Here is a 23,989-nt window from a genome sequence, read left to right as displayed (position 1 = left end):
CATGGCTTTTAATCGCCGGCACAACAACTGTATTTTATAGAATTGAACAAGTTGATAAACCCTAGCTCGATCAGAAACAGATAAAGCTTGTTTAAGAATTAAATATTTTATACAAAAAAAAAAACCCTAATTTAAATTCGTACGATTTTAGGGACACTTTATGAATAACTATAAAGAATCTTGAACCTGCCTTTCAGTTTACTTTATTTAAAAGCACCTAGGTGTACTAATGTTTCAAAACCATAGTTCAAAATGAAACACCATCCTCGATTTGGGGTTAGTTAACGATAATAGTACATTAGCAATGCGAATAGATTATACCGTGTTCATCATTCATCGTATTATGTTCGGTACAACGAAAGTCAATTAATATGCATGCACGCAAACTTGCTGTGTTAAATTGGAAATATGGGCGAAAAAAGAGTTGGGACCCAAAGAGTTTACACTTTAATGGTTTATCAACAAATATTTTTTATTTAAAAAATCAATCCGTCAGGTAGTTTTTTTTTTAAAATACGTTCTTTTGATGATGCTTATCTTTTTTAAATAAATCAGTAAAATAAAACGCATCAAAGAAGATTTGACGTTTGTAAGTGGGGGCTGATAACGTCACTCGACGCTATAAAGTATCCTGTTAAGTGACGTCACACAAGATTTTAGCTAACTGTATCATTAGTATTAGTCTACGCGATATAAATGCAAATGTAAAAAAAACTTATACTTTATTTTTTGGAAATATAGCTGACTAGCTTTAATATTTGTGGTCGATTACTTAGAAATAAAGAAAGAATTTTAATTGGTATCTGAAATTTCTTTAACAGAAATAATTAGAAAATTGAAAACATAATAACCCAAAATTATAATATTATTTGGAAGGTCTAAAACAAATATACTTTACAAATGTAACATATGTAAAATGTTATATTTATTCTAGGTGTGGGAGTCTTTGTCTTTTGACATGTGACTTGAATGTTTGTCAAGCCCCCGGGGCACGGGGATTAAATTCTTAAGTCTTATTAAACAAAATAGACATGTTACATAAGTATTTCTAACGCAATCTCAATCTATTTACTAGAAAAAGAAAATAGAAGCAGAACATAAACACGAAGTAGATAGGACTTATTTATTTTGTTCATAAAACTATAGTTCAAATATTTATATCTTACGTAAACACTTCTCATTATCCATGTGTAACGGTTAGAAAACACAAATATGTATGACGTTATCCTTTAAAGAAACATAAAATCTCATTCTGTTCAGTTTGTATGGCAACAGGCCATTCTTTGCCTTGCAAAACCAAATGAACAGCGTAAACGCTCATTTGCACAAAAAATAATCTGACTGTGTACGAGAATCTCGGCAACGATACCTTGCCTGGTTGCAGACGGACAAACAGCTGCCCTAGCATTCGGGTTTTATATTTACCCTTGGAAAATAAAAAAATAACGATGCGGCTGTCGGCTAGATTTGTCAAGTTTCGAAATTGCCAAAAATATTTCTAGCCACTTCGATATGTTTCACTTTTCTCTATATCCATCAGTACCTTTAACATCATGTAACACCCCGATAATTTGATTTTAGTTTTGTTCTTCATTCTTCTTCACCTCAGCTTATAGCTGTCCACTGCTGGACATAGACCTCTGCACTCGTTCTCCAGCGTGACTGGTTCATTGCCACCTGCATCCAACGAGACCCAGCGGCTTTAACCAGGATAGTTCTGCTCAAATGCAAAATATTTTACTCTGAAAATCTCAGTTGATTCTCAAGGTTTACTGATAAGCGGTGTAATAACATGTTGTCTTCCCTCAGAATGCAAATAGTTGTCATTTCGGTGTTGATAACATAACGAGCATACATTTCGTTTACGTAGCTATTTGGACAACGATATGTATCTCTCGCTATCGAGACCCGTCCGAAATGAGATGGTCTTTTTGGTGAGGAAAGGTTGAAATATATTTTCTGAGTTTCTTTAGAATCTCCATTTTTATTGTACTAATCTTACTTATATTATGGACGTTAAAGTTTCTTTTTATGGATTTTGTGACTCTTTTACGCAAAAACCACTGGACAATATAATACCAAGCACCAACCAAATCGGAATACTTTGTAAAGTCGTTGGAGACTGACTCGACACGGAAGGACCCCTAAGGAGTTGGGTATCCATGAGGATTCTCCCGATCACAAAAACATGCGGATGAGTTTTTTTTTTGAGAAAGACAAATTAATTTAAAAAAAATAAGTCTGAAAAATAGGCAAAAAGTCTAGGGAAAACACGTGACTATCATTTAAGATTTCAATATTTCTTTTTAAACAAGCGACCTTATAGTTGCCATGCCATCACGATAAGACCGACTGCTTATCGCAATGAAACAGTTATTTTTTAATATGATATTTGTTTTGACTACTGTAAACAATCATTAGTATACCTCTATCTTCGCAATATGTAATTGTTTAATTAAATTACATTATGTTAGTATTTGTAGATATTAGATTTGACATTTTTCCAAAAAATTGTAGCCACTTGTCACAAACAGTAGGAGCAATAGTTTATTTTGCTTTTACTGTATGATTCTAAAGAAAAGAAGAAATTTGTGTTATTTTGAAACCAATAAACAAGAGGTTTCTCATATTTTTTAAATATATATTAAAAACACAATTTCATACATTTTATATAACTGGATTAATCTCCTACTAAATGGAAAAATAATAAGACAAATATGTTTATAAAATTTATACGTACGTTAACTAAACTAAATTACAAAATAAGTCCTATCCCCTTATCTTAACAAGATGACATCTATTAAACAATACTATCAGTAGCTTGCATTAGCATGTAACCAACCCATCTTCGGACGTATTATTCTTTATCAAAACAAGATCACATAATTACGTCAAATATTAAATAACATGTAAACAACGAAATTATCACAGAGCTCGAAATACTGTTTGTCAGTACGCGATTGGTCGCGACCACGGTGACTTGCCCGCGCGCAGAAATGATCCAATTTAGACGACCTTGAAATTCAGAATTAAATCTTCGAAGTTTAAAAAACGTTCGCGAACATCGGAAATCCTCGTTAAATTCCGGCTGAATTTGAATATGTTGTGATAGTTTTTGTGTAGTGAAAAATGTTGGGATTCAAAGTGGGAGCGAGACAAGTGATAAGGTTGAAGGAGATAGGACGATTGAAATATCATTCAGGAGTGGGAGTGTTCGGTCATCGACCGACGAAAGTGAATGATGCCGGTATGTAAACAGGCTTGGTGTCAATTTAAACTTGTTCACTGTAGTTAATATTCAATTGAAGTTATACTCGTATTATGGCCTTGTGGTAAGTAAATCCACCGAACTGGCACATTCACAAGCAATAAACAAGCTACAAGAAAAAGTCTCTTTAAACAACACATGTTTGTGACATTTACTTATCACCGATATCACTTTTAATAACAAAACACTGACCTTTAATCGTGCTTTGCTATAGTGTTCATTATTTACTTATCTTATCGTATATTGATCGCAAATATCAATAAACTACGGTGAACACAGCAATTCTGTATTAAATTAGAAAGCGAAATTCGAGCGAAATTAGAGCTGGTATACTGGTAACTCTAAAGAGGTAGATCGAAAGTTACTGGATACAGACCAAATTGAAATCGCACAATAGCTATGCGACCTATGATGCCACAGATAGATAGACAGACATCAAACTTATAATATCCCTCTTTTTGCATCCGTAGTCAAAAAATAAGGAAACCACGCCATTGTTAATCGAACGCGACTAGAACTAGCATCTTATAATTATAATCAGTACAAGCCATCACAATCCTCATTTCATGTCAGCTAGAGTTATGATTAGTTTCAAATATTTCATGTTTATTAGATGTTCCTGAACATGTATTGGCACGAAGGTACGAGAACTGCAGAGCACAGCGGCTGGTGGATGCGTACCGCACTCACGGACACCTGAGGGCTACTATAGATAATGTTGATTATAGAAAGGATGACAGGTAACATCTGTATTTTGTACTTGCATTATTTGTGCTGAAATAGTCAGAAGAATATTGCTCCATTTTACATCATTACCTAGGGATTCTATGTTGAAGATAAACGAACCGTCATATTTTTTACGCAAGCCTTCTATGAGCTCTTCATATTTCTTTTGCTTCCACCCCAACTGTTCTTAAAACCCACTGTACCTACTATTCTTCTAAATATCAGCAATCAAGCTTACTAAGATATTTAGGCCACCAAAAATTAACCCTGCAGCAATAACCATTATTTCTTATTGCTACCTTAAAATGTTATTTAAGATCTTTCTAAATTTTCAGGAGTGTAAAGGAGCTTAATATCTCAAGATACGGGCTTCGATCTGAAGATACTGTTGACGTAGGATTATTGTACGGTTATGGAGGCAAGCAGACTGTCAAGGATCTGGTGGAAACTTTGGAGGACATATACTGCGGGCCTATATCTTATGAGTTTTCGTATTTGGAGGTTTGTGGAACGGTTGTCTTTATATGTAGATAAGTTTTATGTCTAAGGTTTGCGACACCGAAAATGCCCCCACTGGCATATTTCTCCTGGTTTTCATACAGTGTTAATGTGTATCTGCTTGCATTGTACAGCTGAAACTGGCAGTCATCATACACTACCAATCCTCATTGCTTACTCTTCCATATACTCTTTAAATAGATAAAAGCCTCAGGAAATATGCTGGAGGCGCCGTTTTTTAGTTGTGGCCGGTGATCCTTGTGGTGGCACACAGGATCATAAAAGACGACATTAGTTTTGTTTAGTGTAACAAAGGCAAGCTTAAGTTTTTCTTTTTTGCTTCCATATCGTTCGCTATCACCCGTAAATATTTACTTATTAGCATCCAAGCTGAGAGCATACTGTCGTATCGTTCTAAAAAACATTAAGTCTCCCAACGGTTGCCACAAACACAAGCAGTTTTATTCTTCTTACACGAAAATTCTCTTTTCTTTTCCAGACAGAAGCTGAAAGAGAATGGTTCGCCCAACGCATAGAAAGCGCTGAAGACACTGTACTCACGGACCGTAAAATCGAGATCGTTAAAGAGTTACTCCACTCCCAAGCGTGGGACAAGTTCCTGGGCGTCAAGTATCCCACGGTCAAACGGTACTGTGGAGAAGGTGCTGAATCTCTTCTTACATTCTTCTCCTCGTTATTCAAGTTGACGACTGCTGGTAAGATTTTAAAACCCTTACAGATTTAAAGTAATTTTATTTTCGAGAAGAAATTATAGCTTTTACTTAAAATTATTCAGTCGCCTTAAATGAAAACGATAACTTTTATATATAGCTCATTTTTTATTTATTTTATTTTATTCAAAGTTTCTGCTAAAGTACTCAGTCCTTGTAGTAATAAGTTCTTGTAGTAACAAAAACAAAACATTAATTGATTTTCTTTTCAAATATAACATTTCTAAAGTTTTCTAGAAAATTCGAATTCTAATAAATTCAATTATACTTAGAAAAGTTGCCCTTCTACATCCTCATTATGTAAAAAGGCCGACGTTGTGAAAGCGAGATAGATTTATACAGATATTGCATTGTCTCCTTCCTACACTATAGCATATTCTAACATTAAAAAAATATTGTAAGATTTCTGAACCAAAACTTGTTTTCAATGAACGTTGGACGTCGAACGAAATCAGGTACCGAACTTATAATTAACTTAAAGAATAATTATGATACCCAGAAGTCGGATCTTTTGTTTTTAGAAATTAGAAACTTTTTTGAAATATAAAAGGAATGAGAATAAAAGATTTTTAATTAAGAGGTATCTGTTACGCCGTAACGAATATTAAAATAAGGCTGAGGTGTGTTTCTTCTCTTGTTGTAAATTTACAAAGAATTTTTTGTTAAAACTACATGATTTTAGTCTAGCCAAAAGCTTGCTTATTCATGATACCATTTTTTATACTGTAATGTTTTGAATTTAGAAGAAACTTGGTACACAGATAGATTATAAGCGGAGTTAACATAGGATAGTCTTTATCCCGATGTTTTTGTTCCCGTGGAATCGTTTTCGACTTCTAGCCGCGGGCATCTAAACATTATTTTGATTCTATTGAATGTTTGGAGCACTCTTCGCCACTATAATATTGTAGACACAAACACTATTAAAACATTATTTTGAGCACAGCCCAGAATCGGCGTTATACGTAATACTCATGTTTTCTATTTGATACTACAGAAGGAGTAGAGCAAGTGATCCTAGCGATGGCCCACAGAGGAAAATTGAATGCTCTGACCGGGGTTCTCAAATGTCCGCCAGTTAAAATCTTCCATAAGTTCAGCGGGCAGCCAGAGTTCCCAAAGGAAGCGAACGCAGCCTGCGATATATCCACACATTTAAGTAAGTGGTAATTCGTGCTTTTAGCTTGATATGAGATTTTTTTTTCTGTCTTAAAAGTACAAAACAACTGATCAGGTATCAGTTATTTTGGTTAACAAGAGGTTTTATTACATACTCTATAAGTAAAAGGAACTGGGCAGGCAACAGTTAGGGCTGAGGAAAAAATAATTTGGACAAAAATTGGTCGCATTTCGTATGATCGTAAATCATCGATTGCTTAAGCTCGGTGTTTATTTGCATTATTCTTTGTTGTTCATCATTCATTGGCCTAGCCTTTTCCCAACTATGTTGGGGTCGGCTACCAGTCCAACCGGTTTCAGCTAAGTACCAGTGTTTTACAAGGAGCGACTGCCTATCTGACCTCCTTAACCCAGTTACCTGGGCAACACGATACCCCGTGGTTAGACTGGCTGTCAGACTTTTTCAAGCTTCTGACTACCTGTAACGACTGTCAAAGATATAGGAATAACAGCCGGGACCCACAATTTAACGTGCCTTCCGAAACACTTTCTTTGTTGTTATAACAGCAAAATTCCACTGGCGGTGGACTGTATGGTCTGGGCTTTTCAAATTTATTTTTATCTTGTGTTTAGTTGAAAAATTTACTTGTCACACATCTGTCGCATTTAACATTGCATTTATATCCGAATACTTACTGGGATATCCAACATTACATGAATAACAAGATGTTAATGCTTAATGTTATTCAATGTGTATATTTCATGGATAGTAATATGGTAATATGTAACCGTTGTTCAACAACACAAAGCTAACTCTACCAAAATATACAAGCTAGGTATAATTATGACGGTATGATATAGTACTTGTATCCGGTTCAAACTTGATCTACGTTTTCCAGGCCCGTTTCATTGGATAAGTTGTTTTTGTAGCAACACTACTTAGAAAAAGTATATGCCGACAAAAACCATTTTTATTCAGTTTCACAAACATTCGAGCCAGTTGTACAAGACACCTAGACTCAGAATTAGACCTCACGGACAGCGAAGTTCTTGAGATCACCACGCCAAACCCACTATGCACGATATATCGCCTTTTCAATCCCTGATGATGACAAACATTTGTGTAACCCGGGAATGCTTGTCTTGAAATGAAAGAGCAAGCATTCGTAGTTATACAACCTTAAGATAACAACACGGTTGTACAGAAATGACCATGGTATAAACGGCTGCTACAAGTTTTTTTGTTGTGATTTCAGGTGCCTCCGTGGATATCAGTGTGAACAACAAATCAGTTCGATTCTCATTATTAAACAACCCATCGCATTTGGAGGTAATTAATTACAAATTATTATTATTTTTACTGCACACCAATGGAAGTACACCACAAAGTTAAAATCCACAAACAATTATTTGACGAGTATAATTCTCTTTATAATACATGTCCAATATTTTTGGCAACGTATATATTTTGCAAGGGGCGCTTTATCGAATACCAAATTAATCTTGATTTACTGAAATCTAACGTTTACATGACCAGTACACCAAGATTCAATACACTGGAGATTATCTTTGATCCAATTATAGCTGTGAATATGGATTGCCAACTACTGCACAATCTGTATAAACAGATAAACCCGTACATAAGGGCTACCACCAGCTTCAAGCCATATTATAGAAGATGTGGAAGACAGATGCTCCAATACTGCAATAATACGGTATAGGATCATTATCATCATTCCCCTGCGCTTATCCCAATTACTTAATTTGGGGTCGCGCAACATGTATTCTTCTTCCATACCTTTCTATCTGATGAATAGAGATATTTACGGGGTGATAAAAAGATTCTCATGCATGTAATAAAATAATTGTGTGGGAGCCTTTTTGTGTCAGCAAAGGCATGCGACCTTCCCAAAAAACACTTTTTCTACTCACCCCTTGAAAATTTATTCACCCCGTATATCGATACTTTAAGACTTGGTAGTAGGCCCCTTGCCCATTGATTTACCAAACTACATAACCAGATAAAGCCGTACAGAAACGCTGTGGAAATCACTCCACGCAGCACTGACCGAAATTCAAAGCCTGTGGTACTGTCAGCGAGACAAGACGGTTAATACAATCTGATATTCAAAATATCTGTTATGTTACTAGGTATTAAAAGTACATTGACAACTGAAGTACCATCACTATTCTAAACACCATTTTCTACACGTTATTGAAAAATACTGGTACGTTGAAAATCTGATTTATTAATCGGGCCCTTTTGCTAACTGTACCTTGGTAGAAACGAACAATTGAACCGCAAGTAAAAAGCTTTTTCAATTTATAATATCCGATATTTTACTGCTGGGGGTAGGAATAAAGTCCAGTTCATCTCACTTTATGGCGTTCAGCTTTGGAATGCCGCAATTTTTTTAAACAGCGTGGTAGTTTAATTTTTGTACGCAATGCAGCATTATAGAAAGGGGCAAATGCAATTAATATTTCCCGAACAAATATTAAAAATGCTTTTTTTCATTCAAAATTTAAATCTGAATTTTGTGATAATTTTATATGCATTTTAACTAAGTATGAATATTCAATGTGCTATTGACCAGAAGTGATGCCGATGAATTTTTTGATACCTTATTTTAATTATTGTTTTTATTTTATAATAGTAATAGTAATAGTATATAATATAGATACATAGTTTATATATGTATTAGTAATAGTTGTATATTAAATATAGCGTTATTTTTATTAATATAGGCTGCTAATCCAGTATCTATGGGCAAAACTAGATCAAAGCAACTACGTTTGAAGGAAGGTGATTATTCCGAAGACGGATCTTCAACGATGGGAGATAAAGTGCTGAACGTTCAGGTAACGAATAAAAAATGATTACTTACTCTGATATATTACTATAATCAGTAAAAGAAATGACCGAGATCGGATTCATACAAAAAAATCACATAAGTTTAATACCGCGTATAAAAAATCGAAAAATTTCAGAAATGTATGGCCAACCGTATAAGGCGGTACGGAAATATGAAAAGTGAATTATTTATAAAAAAAAATTACAAAAATTTGATAATTATTATTCACTTAACTTCAAACTTCACGTTTTCATGTCTTACAGTTATTTGATAGTGCTTCTAGAAAAATCACTTATCTTAGAGGTCTGTTCAGACATCAAAATAATACAATAATTATCTTCAGATCCATGGTGACGCTGCTTTTACGGGCCAAGGAGTGAACCAGGAGACCCTGATGCTGTCAAAAGCTCCGCACTTTAACGTCGGTGGTTCTCTACACGTTGTTGTTAATAATCAAGTGAGTACCGACACTGTAACATTACGAATGTAATGAAAGAATGATTATTGAATATTTAACTCAATTTTTTGTCTGTTAATCAATCTAACAGCCACGGCTACTAATCAACGGTTGAGTTGAAAACCTTATTAATAAGAAGCTTAAGGACCCATTTTAAAATTGTCCAATAGTGAAACCGTTAGATAATGAGATCGTATGCCAATTGACATAAACGTTATAAATATTTAATAATAAGTAATGTGAAAATGATTAATTATTAGGCAACGGCTAGTTTTGCGGTCGCGAGTCGAAACTAGTCGGTCAATCCTGATAAATACGCTTGAGTAAGCCGTTCATTCAATGATCATGTTAACCTTACAAATATTCTACAAAACACGATACAAGAATTAAATTCCATATTCTATTAAAACACGATACAGGGATAAATTAATTAGTTAGGGTATTGTTTATTTTATTGAAAAAAAGAAGTCCAACCCAAAGCCAGTTCAAATAAATTTACAAAGAAATCCTTAAAAAGACTGCTACCCAGTAATCAGCGGTTACACATCACATTTATATACCTACATATATTATTTACGAGGGTTGAATCATTAAATACGGACATCGTTTATCCATTCGTCCCCAAGCGTGTGAACACGATAACGATAGCAGACCTTTTTTTCTCTATTATACAACCTACCACATTTATTCAACCACTTTTTGATAACAATGGTCCTTATTATAAAGAGTTATGGTCCATTTTTGTAGTGGTTTTTAAACTGACTGAGTGGTGTATTGTACTTCATGTATATGCATATTTTGTTGTAGCGTGACAAACAATGAAACAATGGTATCATTTATTTCTCTCGTATTTTCTTTTGATTGCGTCCTCAATTTCACTTTAAAATATCAGAACTGTTGTTTTCGGTGTCCTTTTCATCATTTCTGGTTCTATATACTCGTATTATAAATATTTTATCATTAGCATAAATTGATACATACATATTTCAATCCTCCTAACACGATGTACGCAAAAGTTTGTACGTTTGGATGTTTGTTCCTCTTTCACGCAAAAACCACTGAATGGATTTAAATGAAACTTGGTACACTGATAGTTTATAACCAAAATTAAAATACTGGATAGTTTTTATCACGATTTTATATGCCCGTGGCATCAATTCCGATTTGAACTGGGCGGGCTCGCGGTATCAGCTAGTCTGATATATTATTTAATTTAATTCGTATCGCCGACTCAATTAAATCTGACCTACATTGTAATATTTTATTCTATGTCTTCGTAAATGTATCTAATGAAATCTATACAGTGTAGTCTCGAACAGTCCGCTATTATGAAGAGCCGAGAAAGCCTCAGGCGCCACATTCTCAGAATTTAATTTTCCGGACTTTTAGTGGAAAAAATAAAACGATGAAAGGAGAAATAGAGGTCTAAGACCCAAATGTTTAAGAGCTAACCAAGTATACTGTATCTTGTGACTTTTATTGTTTTTAAAGTAACTATCCTGAAAATGAAGCAACGGTTTACTCACGCGTATTTATCAAGATTGCCCGACTTGTTTCGGTTCCTTAAAATCAGTACAAGTAAACCGTTGCATTTTCTTGTCTTGTTATTTATATTATGAGAAAAAAATGTTTTCTTAAAATTCTTTTTAGGTGCACTAACACATATTTGACATACTATGTCAGGTAGGTCAGACTGTCAGCGACTTTATTTGCGTAGAAAAATGTCCACGTGACCAAATGACCGCGTTATTTGTCTTTACGAAGTGCTATTTGTACTTCCCCTTTTATAAACTCTTCTTTATATTTCAGGTTGGGTTCACGCTGCCCGCTCTGCGTGGTCGGTCGTGTCGTTACGTCACGGACCTGGCGAAGGCTATATCTGTGCCAGTTATACATGTTAATGGTGATCATCCTGAGGTAAGTCCTCGAAATAGGGTATTTGACTTAATCTAATAATATCAATCTTTGTAGTCCGTCAGATGAATTCGGATAAAAGATGACTTGCAAGTAAAAAGCATACTGGTAAGTGACGTTAGACGAGATTTTAAATCACTCTATCCCCTTCATTTTTTGTTACGTGTGTTTTCGATTTTCGTGTATAAAAAAATTGTGTAACGGGTATCTACCTATCCCTATCTCGTAAATTTGAATGCAGTCAATGTTTGTCAAGTGAGTGAAATTTTTTGAATTAATATTTTTTATGAACTAGGTATCTGACGGACAAAACAGAGTTTTAATTTTATACCCAGTTATAAACCCATAGTAATTGATTGCCACTCAAAAAAAAAAGTATTATACGTCACAATTCTGGTTGTAAAAACAATGTGAACAAAAGCTGACGCGTTTGAGGTTTGCTCACACGACGCTTAATAAAAGCGGCTAAAAGCCCGCTCCACCACACTGAACGGTTCATGAATGAGTATTCTATGTAATGAATACTGATATAAAGTGTGTCATCAAATAACTGAAATGGAAATCAATTCAGAGATTTTATTCGTAACATTAATATATGAAGTCAAAATCGATAAGTTGTAATGAAATAAAGAGCATTCAATGTTATTTATTGAATGGGACTCTAGCCTATAAAATATTGGGATACATTTTTTATACTTAATTGAATCTAGACTAACGTATTGTGAGGAATAATATATGTCTAGGTATTTGCTATCTCTTAAATCATCGGCCTAGCCTTTTCCGAACTATGTTGGGGTCGGCTGCCAGTCTGCAGGTTTCAGCTAAGTACCAGTGTTTTACAAGGAGCGACTGCCTATCTGACCTCCTCAACCCAGTTACCTGGGCAACACGACACCCCTTGGTTAGACTGGCTGTCAGACTTTTCAAGCTTCTGACTACCTGTAACGACTGTCAAAGATGTAGGAATAACAGCCGGGACCCACAATTTAACGTGCCTTCCGAAACACGGAGGAACTCGTTATGACACAGGTGGTCACCCATCTACGGACTAACCGCGTCAAGCATAGCTTAACCTGTAAGCGTTTCACTTATGCGGTTATAGCTTAGCCACGAGCTCCTCTTAAATATATTACCGAAATAAATCTAGCAGACTTCTCAAGGTCAATTAGAATCTGGTTATATAAAATACCATGAAGCAAAAAAAAACACTTTTCTATCACAAAATTCAGTAAATTACTTTGAACCAAACTGTTCAATTATAACGAAACCACTGAACTAGTGTCTGCACTATGATGACTTACATCACGAATCTTGTCGTCGTGAAAGTGAGACAGAGGACTATTCATCCCGCTGCCACTACAGCAACAGTTCCATTTCATATTCACTCATAGTAAACTTACATAATTTCATTCACAGTTGGTGGAAAAGGCGACGAACATAGCCTTTGAGTATCAACGGAAGTTCCGGAAGGATGTGTTCATAGACTACAACTGCTTCAGACGTTGGGGTCATAATGAGTTAGATGACCCCACGTTCACAAACCCACTTCTCTACAAAGTTATTCATAATAGAAAGTAAGTATTTAGAAATTGTCTTGTATATAAGAAAGCGATTTTTGTCTTATGTGCTCTTTAAAGTATTGTAATGTTGTATCAGAAATAGTTTTAAAGAAGTGAAAAACTAAATAATGATCTACATAGGGCCGTAGTCCAGTTTTGTTCAGTATTTATTTCTGAACTAGCTTCTTAATCATTATAGGATTGTCTAGCTTTGACCTTGGTATTCGAAGTTAACACTGACTGTGTCGGCCAGTAAAATAGTATTACACACATCAACCTGAACATACATCAGCCAAAATACATTTATACAATCTTTAAGGTGAATTGAAGACATTCGTTTCGTTACGTGTCTTTGACCTGTCATCTCCTTACATTTACCGTTAACGGTTCTCAAAGGTTGGCTAGAGGGATATCGATATTGGCCTAAGTTACAACCTGCATGGTACGTATATTGCTATAGCCATGAAACCAAACAACCGTTACTAGACACAATGATACAAAGGCACAGTTCAAAACCAATTGTACGCGCAATCCAATCGCTGCATATACGGACATCGATAAATTCTGGATAAATGTTGGTGCGGGATTGTTGTAGTTTACGTGTCTTGGCGAGTAATAGAAAAAACCTACCTTGAGGAATATTTTAGGTATTGTACTGTTAAGCAGTTGATTCTTCGGCCACACAGTTACAACAAAAATTAACATATAAAAATTTGGACGTTGGCGTTAAAATCTTATAGCCGTTTTTTTTTCCTAAAATCAGTTACGTATCAAAAATCTCTGGCTCTGACTTACATGGTGTCGTCAATAAGTCTTCCAAAGTAGTCAAAGCCTTCGTTCAGACTGTTTGCAGAAGCTAAACAAACAAAACATTACAAAATTGACACTTTTCAGATCAATCCCAGACGTGTATGCCGAAAAGCTGGTATCCGAAGGAGTTTTGACCGCTGATGAAGTCAAGGAGATATCAACAACATACACAAACTATCTTCAATCGCAATACGAAGCTGTAGCCAGTTATAAACCAGAAGTAAGTTTGTAGGTCGACTCTATGATGGTGGCAAAATATTTCTGTAAGCGAGGTGATCCATGAAAAAACTTTTAAAGAAGGCAACTATGCTTGAAGAAGAAGAGGGAAAGAGAAGAAGAAAAAATTATCACGTTTCTCCTTTATAATTAGTTGGACATCTTCTTAGAGATTGCAATAACGTCTCTTGTTGATTCTAAAGTCGACATAAATTATTTTGCAGACACGTAATATATCACTTAGGTATACATGAGCGGCTCTGAGTTCTAATAACTTTAAAAAGATAATCATAATAATCAACTATTTTCATATTTTTTTAAAGAAATAATAAGATGAAGTGATTCCGTGTTACGGTACGTAATTATTCTACGAATGTAACGAGGATACAAAACGTTGTTCAGTGCCATCAACTTTTAAAGGAACTCTTGACTTTGAGGGATAAGGAAAGCGCTCTACACCGTGCAATGCGTTGTCCCACTTCCACAACAGGGCACTTAATTTAGGAGGTGGTGAGGCAGGCTCTCAGCGTAGCTAATTCATTTTCCCTAATGAAGTTATTCGTTTTGATGAAAGACGAAGTTAGTCACCCCAAACCCACTTCTTTGTGCATGTGACTTACGGTGCCATACAACATACGTATACAGACGTAAGCAATTGAAACTTAAAATGCAACTCTTTATATTTAAACGTTTCAGAATCCGAACGGCCCAAGTTGACAAAACTATATACGGTAAAAAAGTTATTCAATCTACATATTCCATTACAATGAAAATCCATTAAATATGGAAAATACCTGTCGACACGCCGTTGAATTCTATAAACGCTTAGAGAGATTCATTCAATTGTATCATTGGATTCGCTTTTAAAAAATAGTCCAACTCCCGGATTTTAAATATATCTGTCTGATATTTGAATTTTCAGGTCCATTCAAAGCCCAAAACATAAAAAGTATAAATAAAACGACTATTCGGGATTCCTATTATCTACTCGGCGGAAATATCTAACTAACTTCGTACTAACTTTATAATCAGCCAAGCCATTTCTCAAGTCTATCCACAACTATTTGTAGACGGAGCAATGCAATTCCATTCATCTCTGTTCATTATCTGAACATTCACTATTTCTTTCTCTTTCCATCACCTAATCCAGCCAATGTTCCCAACAGTTTAGAACTTAAATGATAAAACAAATCGTCTTTTAAATCTTTGTCTGATAACACTGCGCGGTAGAGTAACATTCTGAGTGCAATCTCGAGTTCTACACGACTGTCATTTGTTTTTACTTCCTTTAATTTGGTTCTGGCGGCTTGATTTAAGTGTTGGCCAAAATAATAAAAGAAATTAGATTCTTTGAAATCTTCATTTACTAAGTCCATAATTTATTGTTTGGGTATTTTATTTTAGCATCTTCATCCCATCTAAATCCATTTATCACAGCTTGTAGCGAATTTATTTGTCTGTAACAACTTTTATTAGAAGCTTTTCCATCTAGTAGAATTTATAAATAAGGCATAAATTTGTCTAAGACCCTTTTACGAGCACTCTATTACAAAAGCAAGAAATAAACAATCACTGTTTTCCTTTCCATTTCCCAAATTCCCTCTCAGCTCAAATTTGAATATTATTATCATTAAAGTTTAAAATACTTTTTTTGCAGGTGTCCTATTATCAAGAACAATGGTCTAATATGCAAGCAGCGCCCAATGCTGTGGAGATATGGGATACTGGAGTCGATTCAAGTCTTTTAAAGCTGGTTGGACAGGCTTCCGTGGCGGTTCCTAAAGATTTTGTAAGTTTTATACCTTGGCATAAGATAGTCGTTTTTAGATCGAAAGTAAAATAACAAATGAGTCTAACAGATGTACCTATAATTTAATGTTATTATTGTGGTAATAATAGCAATATTATTTATACAATGTGTAAGTGATGACGACTGTTTAATAAATGATTTTCTGACAATTGCTTCCAAATATTACGATATTCTAGACGGGTAACCGAGTCTATCTACAAGTATGCCCAACGTTTACTGACTGAAAGCAATATTATTGCAGGTGTGAATAATATTAGTTTCTGACGTGGTGGCAGAGCCTCTAATATAACAGTAATAGCAAATTTAGCAACAGAAATGTGATAATAATAACTTTAATCAACTTACATAGAACTAAATAAATATAACTTAAACTACTCAGTACCCATATTATTCCATTATCTCAAAGATTGCTATAAATTTTAATATTGACATGTGTTTATCGGCGTCAATAATTGGATGCCGAAATCAATTTTGAATCTTTTCGTTTGAATATTCTATTTTAATGTATTTGTTTTTTTTTAATTGCAATATAACATCGGCATTTACGACCTTTTCATTTAAAGGGTAGACATGAAGACAGAAATATAGAATGTAAATACATTTACTGATGCTTGTTCCTGCTAATGCTCCGAACGGTCCGATGTGAGCAAAATGTTAAGTGATCCTCAAAAACTTCCAGAATCTTGACCTACTATATTTAGCTACTACATTAAACACTTCAAGCTCAATGCACTACGAGTAATGTACAAAAAAACGCAGTATTTCGAGAAAACTTAAACTTGAAAAAAGATTATATCTTCGATTATTCTTCCTCATTTTATATGGTTGATGTACAACCTGGTGTCAGAGTTTAAGCCACTGTTTGTTTTGACAAACATAAAAAAGATTACTTTTCTCCTTGTGATTTACTTCGCTGTTTTTAGCATGTGTTAATTACTTTTTAATAAGCTCACGAACTCTAAAATACGTAAGAATATTTAATATAATAGGCATGCGAAGATTCGAACCGACTTTTTATATAGCTGTCCAACGCTCACACCTCAAGACTATCACAACTATGATATCTTCAATTATTTCATAGTCTTCTCAGACACGTAATCTAGCTACGAGCATTTTAAAAACCACGATGTAGAGATCAGTGAGGTGATTAATCAGCGTCATGTTTCCAGAATGTACACCCTCATCTCGCCAAGACACATGTACGGAACCGTTTGACGCGACTGGCTGAGGGCCGGGATATTGATTGGGCGACAGCTGAGGCTCTGGCTTTTGGTAACACTTCATGTTTCTGATTGATATCTAATATTGCTTGTCTGGTTATCTAGACAGTGTTTCATATTCTTTACGCTTTTACTTACGTTTTTGGGGAATTTTGGTCCCTCCTTTTTGGTAAAATATCATTTCCAAAATTAATCCGGATTGTAAAGTAGTCCTGTTGTTTTTAAATACTGGATCGTCAGTAACTATAAATAATCTTGTTTCTAAACTTGTGCCAGTAGACATTATGACACATTACTTACAAGTTTTCTGTAGCAAAATCTACACACTTCTGGAAAACAAACCAATACAACTTAATACTCAACCAAATAACATAATATTAAGTAACAAAAGAGTAAACTTTCCCAAACTTATGCTCCAATAAAGACGCAATATTTAGGAACATTAAAAGTAAACCTTTTCCTCATCATTCTACTCCCAGGTTCGTTATTAATGGAGGGTCGTCACGTCCGCCTGAGCGGTGAGGATGTCGGTAGAGGCACCTTCTCCCATCGCCATGTGATGCTGGTCGACCAGGAGACAGAAGCTATCAGGATACCACTGAACCACATACATGAGAAACAGAAGGCTTTTCTTGAAGTAAGTAGTCTTATTGTTCCCTTTGGTGTAAAGATGGAAAATTGAAAAGAGTATTCTTCAAAAAGGAAAGGCATTAGGCATAGAACGTACTTGTCTAGTATACCTAAATACTTAGAAATTATCCAAAGCTTTGGAACCCAAAAGTTTCTTAGGAAATAAACTTTTACTGATAAACTAGGTATTTGTAACGTATCTTAACTCACTGTTATATTCTTTGTTTAAACAATTTCAGTATAACAGTTACAGGTTGGTATAATGAACAGGGACCTTCATAGACCAAAACTACTCTATTGTCTTTCGTAACAGCCAATAATGCTTAAGAGATATTATCATTTCTGGAATCAATAGGTATCCTTTTGTACGTTGCAACAATACATTGAGTTCGAACAATGAACACCACACGTTATTGGATTTATGCTCACTGTAAAGGAAAACTGTAATATTATATCTACGATTAGTCTTTTAACGATTAATCGGTTCGTGTAAATACTTTCGGTACAAATCAATTAACGAAAACACATGGTTTTTATATTTGTACCTACCCTTAACCTTTTTTTTTTGATTAGCTGAGGGAATCCTCTTGGACACCCACCTCCTCGGGGCGGAAAGCAGGTAGTGTCAGACTGTCACTGACTAAACCTGAACCGATCCTTACCTGTCCTTCCTACCTGTATTTTATGCTTTAACAAAGATATTCTAAACTAGACAAATCTGAGACGACTAGTCGCATATACCAAATGTCTTTGAATGACAATAGCTGTTATCCTACAAGCGCATTTCTCCTTTCAGGTAGCAAATTCGATTTTATCTGAAGAGGCAGTATTGGGCTTTGAATACGGAATGGCCTACGACAGTCCAGATAATCTGTGCCTCTGGGAAGCACAGTTCGGTGACTTCTACAACGGTGCACAGATTATAGTGGACGCTTTTATTGCATCGGGAGAATGTACGTATTTTCAAGGTTTTTAGTGAAGTGGCTCACGCTACTGCATCGATGTGTAAAAACATTATTATAGTGTTAAGAATGAACTGTGACATCAATAAGTAAACAGTACTTATGTATCTACTGTACTTATTAAAGCAACTAGTAAATACATATAACGGCTTCTTTAAGTACTTACTTACTTTAAGTAAGACTTAGATTGTTGGGAACAGGAAGCCGCGTTACTTACCGAAGCGCTTCGGAGTCCATCTGGGTAATGCATGTGAAGTCCCAAAGCTGAAGTGTTGGATTTCCATTCTCATTTGAACTTCATGAACTTTCGCTTCAAAGCTTTCACGCTAGAGTATGGAAATAGTGTAGAGTTTATGCGTAACTTGAGTAGCTGGAATAGTACAGTAGTTTGGGTTTGTGTTTTATACAGCTAGTGTCTGTCAATCACACTTTTTTTAGACGTCTTCCCCACTAAGGGAAGTCTCGCAAATACTCAAGTCATATGCTTAGAGACACCTAGACAAAAGCAAGCACTCGCGGATCACACAAATTCTGAAACCGCGAACAATAGGGCACTGTTTCATCCATGCAGTTTAAAGTTATTGAAATCAATCCTTAATGGTAATCTGACCTTTTAAAGCTAGACTGTCACTATGAAAGAAAGACAGCAAGCTGTTTTCTACATAAGACGACTCTTTTTTTTCAAAAACGAAAACATCATCTGCCAAACAAGCACATACAAAAGGGCACAGAACAAATACCATTTCGATGTCTTATGACACTTGAATAATCAAAATCAAAGGTTTTTATTTCAAATAGTCCATTTTCCAGGCACTTTTAAAACGTTAGAGTAGTCTCTCTCTCTAGTTGCACGGTTCCAAAGTGACATGATCACCAACTGATGAAATATTAAATAACCTAACATTCCTCTTCTTCTAGCTAAATGGGTTCGCAGCAACGGCCTAGTAATGTTGCTTCCCCACGGATACGACGGAGCCGCCTCCGAGCACTCCTCATGTAGACTCGAGAGGTTCCTACAACTGACAGACAGTCGCGAAGCCGCTCCTGACTCTGATAACGTTTGCCTTCACGTTGCTAACCCAACAACGCCGGCGCAGTACTTCCATTTGTTGAGGAGACAGGTATGGATCAATAAGGATGACTTGGGTTTTAAGTTGGTGTAAGAGACACAAATAAGTAATACTGGACGGTAAACGTCCCACTGCTGTCCAAAGGTCTTTTCCCAAACAAAAAATGTTTAAAGCACTAGAGGAAGGCTAGTCGAGTAAAAATATAACCTCTTCACACATTGAATTTGGTTTTCACTTTTTTAATGGCCATTTACCATACAACAATGGCGCACTACGTGCTAAGTTTTTTTGCTATAGCAATAAAATCATGTTAAAAAGAAATATTGTTGCACCAAATCTTACTTCGTTTGAAGAACAAGTATTCTTTAGCCTGATATTGTCTAAAGTTCTACGAATCAACTAACAATCTCTAAATTATAATGGGCTGCTGTTTCAACACTTTTATTTGTTTTATCTTTTTACTAACTTTCCCAGAATTTTTAAGTACTTCTAGACTCCAAAATTTGAAACACTTTGTTACTGATCAGGATAATCTTAAAATAAGTACATATTTGTGTTTGGTATCGCGAAGTAAGTGTATGTGCTGTGTAGGCGTATAGTAACTTAAAGTGTTTATGAAAGTAATGTTCAAAGAACAACAGTGGAACAAGCCAGAACTCCAGCTTATTGAATCAAACTTTACTTCATTTACTTAAGAGGTTTAGTTTGTGTGTCGCGAACATAAGGAACCCTTAAAACGACTTGAGGTATCTATGTGGTCGAATGAAATTAAATTAATTATCGTTAATAAATGTAATTAGATTGTATTTTTTATTCAATGGCTAGATTAATGTTTTTATCTCCAGACTAACATCAAAATAAGACAGGAAACCGCAGCGAATTGTCGAAAACAAACAGAACAGAAAACTTTACGATATAGCTGCCAATATCGTCATTTTGTATTTTCTCAAATGTTTTTTGTTTGACAACACTGTCTGAAAATTATCTTTCTTTCTTTTACAAGTTAGATAAAACCCTTCCCAATACACAATACAATACCAGCCTATATAAATTTGACTGCTTGGCACAAGCCTCTTCCCGTGGCGTATAAAGAAGATTTTGAGCATGGTGATTTGAGAATCCAATATTTGGGATCCAGATTTCCTCACGATGTTTTCCCTCACCGTTTATCAGAGGAATTTAGTACATTGGTTCTTTGCCTTTGTTGCAATGCTTGCCAAGGCCACCACGAAGGTACAGACTGTATATTGTTCTTGCAGGTGGCTCGTAATTACAGGAAGCCATTAATAGTGGTAGCTCCAAAAGTATTGCTGCGATTAGCTGATGCTGTGTCACCTCTATCTGACCTCGCACCACGAACTCACTTCAAGAATGTAATAGGTACGTTTAGTGAACGATTATATTGATATCTTTAGCATATACTTTTTGGTACTAGTTGATAAAACAAGAATCTTTGGAGAATGATGTTTTCTAGTTATTGATTTACATTGCCTCAGGACAAAATCTGATAAGTCGTTTTTTTTTTAAATATATATGTTAAAAATTTTATCGTCGTTGAAAAAGGGTTGTTGTATGTAAGACAAAAATATTTTCTTTCAAAATTAGTTTAGGCTCAAGGGAAATCCTCTTTCATCTATCTTTTCGGAGTTTTGTCCCGAAAGAAAAGCTCCAGTTTTTTGCTAAATTAACACAATAGGCTCGTAAATTACGAGGAACAGAAAAACAAGTTGATTTATAAATATGTGTAAGCTGAGTATATATTAAGATAGGGGAAATGATGCTCGATTATTTTGTTTTATCTCATTCAGGTACTTTATATGGGTTTATTTATAACGTGGTCAGGTAATAAATAAACCTAAGAAAATTCAAATAATGGATAGACATTGCTGAGAATATTTATTTGTCGGTGATTCGTTCTATGATTTTTTACCCGCCTATTTTTATACTACTGTAGTTTATTTATGTGTGTAGGTATGCTTTCCAAAATGTGGCACAAAATATCCTTTAAAAAAAATGATTTTATATTATTCACAAAAAAAATACAGCAATAAGTATTCTCGCTTTCTTCTAAAGATTTCTTCTTTACCTTATTTTCTAGGTGACTCCTTGCCCGATCCGCTGAAAGTAAAACGTGTGATCCTAGTAAGTGGGAAACATTACTACGAACTGCACAAGGAGAGAGTGAAGGCTAAGATCGATGATGTTGCCATCGTGAGGGTCGAGAGTCTCGCTCCCTTCCCCCTACCGGACCTACAGACTGAGCTGGCAAAGTTCCGGAATGCAAGGAGTAAGTAACATTCGAACACCTATTTAACTAAATTGGGTAACTCAGAATGGATTTAAGAAAAAGACTAGGTATAATGTCTATGTCTATTAGACACTACAAGAATAGTGGTATAGGATGCCATATAGATTACTTTCTAATAGATTCTGTGGCGATCAAATTGTACATGGGGCTCACCGCGCTATCCCTTCTCCAAAGCTGGGTGACACGGCAAGCACAAAATTTCCCCATGTTTTATTAGGGGGTTATCTTTGGGACCCCTCAACTGCTATTGTGATTGAAAGTCTTTTATCCTCGCATAAGTAAATGATTCCATGCGAGGACAGAACACGAAAAGTCCCATGTATTATATGAATTAAGCGATTTCATAAGTCGCCAGTATTAACTTGCACTTGTCATTCACAGATGCGAACCAAAAACGAAATATAAAGTGAATAAACTTATCATCCATGATTTTCGAATCACAAGTACATTCAATTATTCACTGTCATTCAGTTCATTATTTAGTATATTACGTGATTCCCTCATTATCTACTTAACTAATAATTAATCGAACCGCTAACGGATAACGAAACTTCCAGAATTCATATGGAGTCAGGAGGAACACCGAAATATGGGAGCTTGGAGTTTTGTTCAGCCGCGGTTTGAGAACCTCCTTGGTAGAAAAGTAAGTAGAAAAGTTATTCACTCTCTGGATTTTGAAGTTTGTGTGGCAATAATAGCGTCCTTGAGTTTTAGGAGTGCCTGAGAGATATATTGTCGTCTCTTTCTGACATTTAGATTCCGTAAACGTATAGTTTACGAAATATAAATGTCGGAGTACGGTCAGTAGTCGTATATTTACTTTCCGTGAGTAACTTTACTTGCACCTTGTCATATCAATGATTTATTATAATTATTTATTTGTATTTTTACTATTGTATTATTTTTATTCAGTAAATATAAAAAAGCTACTTGTCATCGAGTCATAATACACCAATTACTTTAATATTTATCATAAGGTATGTAGATTAAGTTACTCACAGAAAGTGGACGTGAAAACGTAATTAAATCTTCAGCTCAGCAAATATAATGCACCTACATAGAAACACTTCAAAAAAACACGATTAAGACTTTACCTTGAGTACCATAGTTTTGCAGTTGAATTTAATCGAACTCTTTCTATCAATTGTTTCAGCTGATATACGCCGGCCGATCAGAAGCTCCGACACCAGCAGTGGGTGCATCAGTACTACATAAAGTGGAAGTTGAACATGTGTTGAAGGAACCACTTTACAATATTAAATAATGTTTCCATTTAATGAGAATTAGCAGAAGTTTCTCTTAGCTTGGAGAACTCTACATAAGAGCATGTATTTGGAAGCGCCTGACTATGTGGAGCTGTTGAACGTAAACCTTTTTAAAGGCTGCGCTGGGATGTGTAGAGAAGGATATCTATAAAAACGCATTAAAATTTTGTCACATTTTTGCATTTATGTATTTTTAATAATATTTGATGTAAATATTTATCTTATGAATTAAGTAAATTCAATTGTTACAAACGAAATTGTATTTTTTGTACGCCTGAATCAAAGGAAGGAATATAATTAAAAACGTAGTAAAAAGAACAAAATGACATTTCTATACACATAGACAATTCAAATTAACGACAGAACTACACACAATAGTGTTAAGAAACTACTGTCCCACTATCTCTTAAGCTATAACTTAAATAATTAATCGAAACAAATTCTGCAAGGACAGTGCAAAATCCCAAGTATGTGTCGTATATTACCGTATGAGGTGCACTGGAAGCGGGCCAAGACCGTCCCATAACCGTTAGCTAAGTAGGTCGTGAGGATACAACGTCCTTTATACCTA

General features: G+C 35.1%; 1 protein-coding gene across 1 annotated transcript; it reads left to right on the top strand.

Moving 5' to 3' along the window:
* Positions 1–2,902: 2,902 nt before the first annotated feature.
* Positions 2,903–23,618, top strand: LOC113496596 (probable 2-oxoglutarate dehydrogenase E1 component DHKTD1 homolog, mitochondrial). Its single transcript, XM_026875868.1, has 20 exons — positions 2,903–3,247; positions 3,882–4,008; positions 4,330–4,495; positions 4,992–5,208; positions 6,221–6,382; positions 7,599–7,672; positions 9,091–9,204; positions 9,541–9,654; positions 11,464–11,571; positions 12,985–13,142; positions 14,022–14,157; positions 15,811–15,942; positions 17,133–17,235; positions 17,663–17,820; positions 18,610–18,766; positions 19,694–19,896; positions 21,105–21,225; positions 21,944–22,132; positions 22,711–22,796; positions 23,307–23,618. Exons 1-20 carry the CDS (start codon positions 3,130–3,132, stop codon positions 23,415–23,417), a joined length of 2,754 nt encoding a protein of 917 aa, XP_026731669.1. The 5' UTR covers positions 2,903–3,129; the 3' UTR covers positions 23,418–23,618.
* Positions 23,619–23,989: the final 371 nt, after the last annotated feature.

This window comes from Trichoplusia ni, chromosome 8 (genome assembly GCF_003590095.1).
Source record: "Trichoplusia ni isolate ovarian cell line Hi5 chromosome 8, tn1, whole genome shotgun sequence".
NCBI lineage: Eukaryota > Metazoa > Arthropoda > Insecta > Lepidoptera > Noctuidae > Trichoplusia > Trichoplusia ni.
This window is presented reverse-complemented; position numbering and strand designations above follow the sequence as displayed.

What these genes read in the sequence shown, in the direction of transcription:
- LOC113496596 (XM_026875868.1), top strand. Translation starts at nt 3,130, where the DNA reads ATGTTGGGATTCAAAGTGGGAGCGAGACAAGTGATAAGGTTGAAGGAG. An exon ending in GACGAAAGTGAATGATGCCG is followed by an intron (nt 3,248 to 3,881) that starts GTATGTAAACAG and finishes CATGTTTATTAG; the next exon opens with ATGTTCCTGAACATGTATTG. An exon ending in ATAAAGTGCTGAACGTTCAG is followed by an intron (nt 9,205 to 9,540) that starts GTAACGAATAAA and finishes AATTATCTTCAG; the next exon opens with ATCCATGGTGACGCTGCTTT.